Here is a 6715-nt window from a genome sequence, read left to right as displayed (position 1 = left end):
TCATTCAGATTGTGGTAGCTCAATAAATAATATTTTACTTATGTATCTGTCTTTAGTCTTCTATATATTGTATGGTGTGTATTTGTTCTATTCTCTCTTCTGAGAGTCCAGCTCCACAGGGCTGATGGATGTAAGGTGTTTGTCTGAAGAAAGTCTAAATGTAAGAGCAGAAGCTCTGTCAATCAATGTAATACTTCATTTTGTTGGATATAAATCTGTTTGTCTTTATTTTGCTACTCCCCTGTTTCCTTCATTTCCTTAGTTTCTTAGTCTTCTATTTTATCGTACCGTTCCCCTCCTATGAATGTTCAGCAATGGAAAAGTCTGAAAAGATATATCATTCTATTAATATCAAAACCTCACAAGAGACATTTTTGCACCAATGCATTCAATTATTAGTTTCTCTCTGAGAACAACTAATATTTATAAAGAAACCGAGCTGTTTTAGGGTGGTTGTTATAGAGAGAGTAGCATGACTCCCATGCCAAGAAATTAAGTTCCTACTTGCAACGATACAAAGTGTTGCAGATCCCCTATATGAAGTAAATGTGAACCAAGGGGTATATGGCTATTGCCAGTTTTATCTACAATACTAAGGTACTTGCATACATCAACGTTAAACAACACTCTTTCCTTGCCTCCTGCATTAACATGGACCTTTTTGAATCCTACCAACTGCCTCTTTGGAGCACCATCACTTTGATGCTTGGATGGGGGTGTAGAAAATAGGAATACTACGTGGCTTCCATCTTTAGAACCAGTGTTTTGTACATCAACGTGAATATCCATTGACAAATCATCACAGGTAGTGTGTCTTACTGGGATGGTATCACACGAAGAAGCAGTACATGGATGCTTGGTATCATTCATGATTGGAACAATCACCAGCTTAGGTCCCTTATCCAGTGTGGTGTTGAATTGTATGTAACTCAGACCTTCACCAAAATCATAAACAGTTTCACCAGTGTAGAATCTATGAGTTCTTCCAGGATATCCAGTGGACGGATCTGGCCTCATGTTCATGTTAGTCATGGGGACCTTGTCAACAAATTCTTGAGGATACCATGTCACTGGCAGTTTCCCACCTAAGACAAACCAATACGAAAGACATATGCATTAGTTGCCAACCTTGCATGCTCACAAGATTAGGGTCCATATAGAATGTAATTGAAAAACAAATGAAGGGGCTAATTTATACAAACTTGGATTGTGCTTCCCAAAAAGTATATCAGCGATAGCTGTGCCTCCAGCCTCTCCTGGATAGCCTACCCAGAGAATGCCCTTAATATTTTCATCGTGCTTTGCAAAGGTTATATCAAAAGGTCCCCCTGACATGATGACGAGCACTACAGGTCCCTTTGATGCTTTGGCAACTTGGGACACTAGCTCCTCTTGGTATCCAGGCAATAACAAACTTTGTCTGTCAAGTCCCTCGGCTTCTAATGACAGGTTCCCGCCTATTACTAAAACTGTTGCATCTGCTCGCCTTGCTTGTTGAACTGCTTCATCCACTAAATCACTTTTAGCACATAACACATTTGCACAGCCTGGGGCATAAAGGGGTGGAACATATTCTGTAAGCCCTTCAAGGGGCGATGTATATCTACAAGGAACTCCTGTAAACAATGACCAACAATAAGATGTATATAAAAAAATGGATGGATATAAAATCATATCTCAATAATTCATACAAAATTAAGATTGAAAAACATAATATCTAGAATTCGGATTAAAAAATATAATAAAAAAAATACCATCTAGAATTGATAAAAACATAATACAAACAGCCGCTAGATGTGAGCAGGTACCTGCATAGTTGCCAATCATGGTTTCAGTGGCATCTGCATTGGGCCCAACGACAGCTAAAGAAGAGATTTTATCTGCAGCAAAAGGTAAAGTGCCCTTGTCATTCTTGAGCAGCACTATTCCTTGCCTGGCAGCCTCCGTAGCCAATTCTCGATGCTCGTCTGTACAAACATCACTTGGTCCCAGGTTGCCAAATTGCTGTTTGGCGGGATTCCCATCAAACCAGCCAAGCCTCATCAACGTTCTGAAGTTGTTCATCAGAGCTTGATCAATGTAAGACTCGTTCACCTTTCCTGCCATCACAGCTGATTTTGTGTGCTGCCCGAGGAATCCTCCACAGTCTAGATCCAACCCTGCATTCATATCCCCACAAGTGCAGAAAAGAAGATGTAAATTAAACAATCATTTGAGTAGCCCGAAATTTCAGTTTTGCATGACGAGAATGGTTGGTTACCAGCTTTTAGGACGTCGCAGACTGCATCCTCAGGAGTGGCTGTGTAGTGTTGTGTATTGTATAATACATCGACCGAATCACAGTCGGAGACTATATACCTGAAAACAAGAAAAAATCCCTAAACCTAAACTGTCTCAAAAATAATCAATCCGATTAACTGTATGTTATTTTTTGCATTAATGTTTTTCATCACCTTTCCCAGGATCTATTGTCAAGATGAATGAATGCAATCGCGGTGATCACATAAGATGATACAAAACATTAATGTAAAAACTAACACACAATAAAATCCAGATAATTTCATAAATTATAAAAAACTAATGTATTTGATTAACATGAATCCCTAAATCTCAACTCTCTCAAAAGTGATCGATTTAACGGAAACGCAGAAAAAGCTAAAGATTTCAAGGTTTTATACCCCTTTAAATTCCATTGGCCTCTGACAGTGCCTTTGAGCAGGTTTGAATCTGCGCACGAGGGGACGCCATTTATTTTGTTGTAAGAGCACATCACACTGGCAACATTGCCATCCAAGACGCAACTTTTGAAGGGAGGATTGTATGTATCAGCCAGATCTTGTTGAGAGACCAGGGCGTCGAAGGTGAAGCGCTGGATTCCATTCCAGTTGTCCAAGTCATAGGCAGTGTAATGCTTACAGCAAGCAGCCACCTTGAGTCTGTTGGGGTCCGAAGGGTCGGCTTGCTGCAACCCTTTTACATAGCTCGAAGCGTAAGCACTGGTTAAGAAAGGGTCTTCGCCAGGGGTCTCATGGCCTCTTCCCCATCTGGGGTCACGAAATATGTTCACGTTAGGGCTCCAGTAGGTCAGACCGGCTAATCCCACATTATACATGGCGCGTGCTTCCGTTGAGACAGCCTGCAACAAAACCGTTCTCCTTTCAGTGCCATACATCACACTACTGAGTTACATACGGCGTGAATTCAATGCATGAAAACATCACACTACTGAGTTCCATGCATGAAAACATCACACTACTGAGTTCCATACAACGTGAATGCAATAATAAATGGGAAGAAGGAAAGAAAGAAAGAGAGACAAGCCTGGCCAATGGCTTCCCAGAGGGATACATTGAAGGAAGCGGCAGAAAGAATGACAGTGGGGAAACTGGTGGCAGATGGAACGGGAGGCTTAAAACGAGTGCCTGGGCCAACTCCATGCAATGCTTCGGACCCCCACTGGTAGGCCGGAATGCCAAGCCTTGGAATGGCGCCTGCTCCGGTGCCCAGCTGTGACACTTTCTCGTCCAAGGTCAGACGCCCAACAAGGTCCATCACTCTCTTTTCTATACTCAATCGCATGTTACAGAAACCAAAAGAGTTCATTCCTCCATTGCACGGAAACGGAAGAGCCTGCGAATTAGCAACATTATTATCAACTCCTCCTCCCTTCAGAGCCAACCCCACAATAAGGAACAGAACCAACAAAGCGTCCATGCTGCCTCTCTACTCACCAAGTCCGTTGCGTTGAGAACAGCAGTGCCTAGTATTTATAGAGTGAAAATATCAATGTGGCCATTTTTCTTCTCCAAAGACACCGGATAAGTTTGTGATATAGATAAGTTTATTAGTATCTTAATTGTTAGTTTAGGGTATAATTTATTCAACAAGAGTATATTGAGAAGTTGAGAGAGCTCATCATCAATTTGTATAGGTAAAAAATTGATATGTAGAAATTGGTTTTGATTAGATTGACTATCTCATTTACTATCTTTAACTTTGTGAACATTAAAATTATATTCTTCTTCTTTCCAAATCGTTCTTCGCCACACACGGCTAACAAGGATATACAACTATTGTCCGATAATGTCGTTGTGATCTATCACGAGCCATTCATCCACAACTCATGATACAGAAATCGTTACCTAGCAAAATTTAAAAAATTCTTCTTCAAAGTATTCAAATTAGTGATCATGTGGAGGAGGATGAGAAGATGATACTCTAAATTTTTTTACCATTTCAAATGTCGATCAAAGGTGAATCACAAGCATCACTAGTGGCAATTCACAATTGTCCAAGTACATGTTTTCCATACATGCCATGGATTAGAAACTAGATAGACATATGGAATTCTAATATGGTAACATTTATCTCATGTCACATTACACTCCACTACCAGCCCATTGCCCTAATTTACACCCTTCCACATTTCAAAGTTTGGGAAGGTGCTAGGTCTTGAAATGATAGTGCCTTCAATGCTACAATATACATCATTACTCATCCATTGCCATTTCACTCCAAAGCCTCTTCTTCCTAAAATATTGTTTGGCTTGGCACTAGAATTGGTTCACTTATTTTTTCCCTCAACCATGGCTTCCAATGGATTTCCATACGTTGGTGTAAAAGGAATGGGTCTACATTTTGAGGTGAAGTTTTTAAACCTAAGGCAATGAACCAACATTTTTTTAGTTCTGTATCATTAATTTTTGTTTTGGGGATGGTATTTCTTCACTTCATTCTTCTATATGGTTGTAAATGGAAGGTGAGGTTATCATACATTGCTTCATCTTCATTTTTTAGCTTCTCTATATTTATTATTCATCTACTATAGGCCTATTTTATTTTGATTCTTTGTAACTATTATAATCTTCAAAGGCACATTAATGGCTAGTAGAATGTCCAATTCAATACTTAATACAATTCTTCACTTTACTCCTCTAGATGGCTATGAATGGAAGATGAGGTTATCATATATTGTTTTATCTCTATTTTTTTCTTTTGTATATTTTTAATTCATGTAATGTAGGCCTATTTTATATTTTTGTTTTTATGATGATTATAATCTTCAAATGCACAATAATAGTTTGTACAATGTCCAATTCAATTGTTAAGAAATTTCTTCACTTCACTTCTCTATATTGTTGTAAATGAAAGGTGATTATTTTTAACTTTCCATGTTTTCTTCTTCCTATTAACTATTTAGACCCTTCTCTTGCTCTCATCGATCTCAAGGAGTTGGTGTATTGTTCTAGTTACAACATGACAAACTCATTATTTTCTTGCACAAACTTATAAATAGTGATCAAGTTATTTATTGATAGCCCTGCATCAATTCCTTGCACCAATTCAAAAAATAAACTACCTATAGCCCTCTTTAGTGCCACTCAACCAACCCACACAATTAATCTACATTTTAAGTTGCACAACTTTTTATTTTGACCTCACAATCTTTTGATTATCTTCATTAAATTATTGGTGGTGGACTAACTTTGTCCATTCCCTTATGGAGATTGTAAGGGGATGAGTATGAAACTATTTTTAAAATAAAGGTTATTAAATTTAGTTGACTTGAAACACATTATATTGTCAACTATAATCCTCTATGGAACACTAAACTATGCTATTATATGGTCTAAAGTGAAATCATTCACAATTTTATATGTAACTCACCTAGTTGGGATTGATTCAACCCACTTTGTGAAATAATTTATGGCTATAAGGATCTACTTGAAATCTCCACTAAACTTCTCTTTGATTTCACAAATGGAACTTATACCCCATTTCTTGAAGGGTGATACAACTATTAAAAAGGTATCAATGGTATTGAATTCTTTTAATTTACCTACAAAATGCTAGCTAGTATCATTTTATTTTCCATCCTATGCACATTATAAAACAAGGATGGCCACTGACAACTAACTCTGCAATTTTGGTGAGTAGTTATTTTCTATGAAATGAACTTCACATTGACCATTGTGCATCTTAGATAATACCTTATTGGATTTTTCTTCATTTATGCATCTCAGGGGGACACCATGCCTATTTAACCACATGAGACCCTTCAATCAGAATGTATATTAAAGCATGAAGATTAAGAGACATCCTTTGATTATTCACCATTCCCTTTAGGCAATTTTCTGATTAATGAGGCCAAAATAGGTGCATATATGATTGGCTATTTTATACCTTGAAAAATTTATATTAACTCACCTTCTCATACTATTACTTGTCCCATCTTTAAGATTTTTGTATTGCCTTTTACAATTTGATTCCATCTCTAAACATCATATGGCCTAATGGATCATATAGTTTGATCCAAAAATGTTGGGAACACAAACTCTATATGGTCTAATCTAGAAAAATATTGAAATCAAATGCATGCCTGAAAATTTAATGAATTTGATCATATGCCCTAACAATTTGGCCAAAGTAGCCCCAAACATACATTTACTTAGGTTGAGAGATATACCATAGTCTAGGCACCTCTAAAATATCTTTCATAGATGATCATAGTGATCTTCAACCTTCTTTGAAGATGCTATTAAGTCACCTTAATAAACAACCATAATGATGTTGATCAAGTTTGTAAAAGCTATGCCCATTGCTTATTGAAATGTAGCTCATGCATATTTCAAATCAAAAGTTATTTGTACATATACATATATACCCCATGGGTGGCTACTTAGAAGCATTTACCTTGACGTGGTTATAACTTGAG

General features: G+C 37.5%; 1 protein-coding gene across 1 annotated transcript; it reads right to left on the bottom strand.

Moving 5' to 3' along the window:
* Window positions 1-385: 385 nt before the first annotated feature.
* LOC131035398 (beta-xylosidase/alpha-L-arabinofuranosidase 1-like) lies at window positions 386-3716 on the bottom strand. The gene is made up of 6 exons (XM_059216848.1): window positions 3322-3716; window positions 2679-3136; window positions 2261-2358; window positions 1809-2159; window positions 1203-1616; window positions 386-1085 (listed from the first exon to the last, which is right to left on the bottom strand). Exons 1-6 carry the CDS (start codon window positions 3712-3714, stop codon window positions 493-495), a joined length of 2307 nt encoding a protein of 768 aa, XP_059072831.1. The 5' UTR covers window positions 3715-3716; the 3' UTR covers window positions 386-492.
* Window positions 3717-6715: the final 2999 nt, after the last annotated feature.

Source organism: Cryptomeria japonica, chromosome 2 (assembly GCF_030272615.1).
Source record: "Cryptomeria japonica chromosome 2, Sugi_1.0, whole genome shotgun sequence".
NCBI classification, from domain to species: Eukaryota; Viridiplantae; Streptophyta; class Pinopsida; order Cupressales; family Cupressaceae; genus Cryptomeria; species Cryptomeria japonica.
The sequence above is the reverse complement of the archived record's forward strand: the minus strand, read 5'-3'. Positions and strand labels throughout refer to the sequence as shown.

What these genes read in the sequence shown, in the direction of transcription:
- LOC131035398 (XM_059216848.1), bottom strand. Translation starts at nt 3,714, where the DNA reads ATGGACGCTTTGTTGGTTCTGTTCCTTATTGTGGGGTTGGCTCTGAAG. An exon ending in GGCCAATGGAATTTAAAGGG is followed by an intron (nt 2,359 to 2,678) that starts GTATAAAACCTT and finishes TCTTGTTTTCAG; the next exon opens with GTATATAGTCTCCGACTGTG. An exon ending in CTGCGACGTCCTAAAAGCTG is followed by an intron (nt 2,160 to 2,260) that starts GTAACCAACCAT and finishes ATATGAATGCAG; the next exon opens with GGTTGGATCTAGACTGTGGA.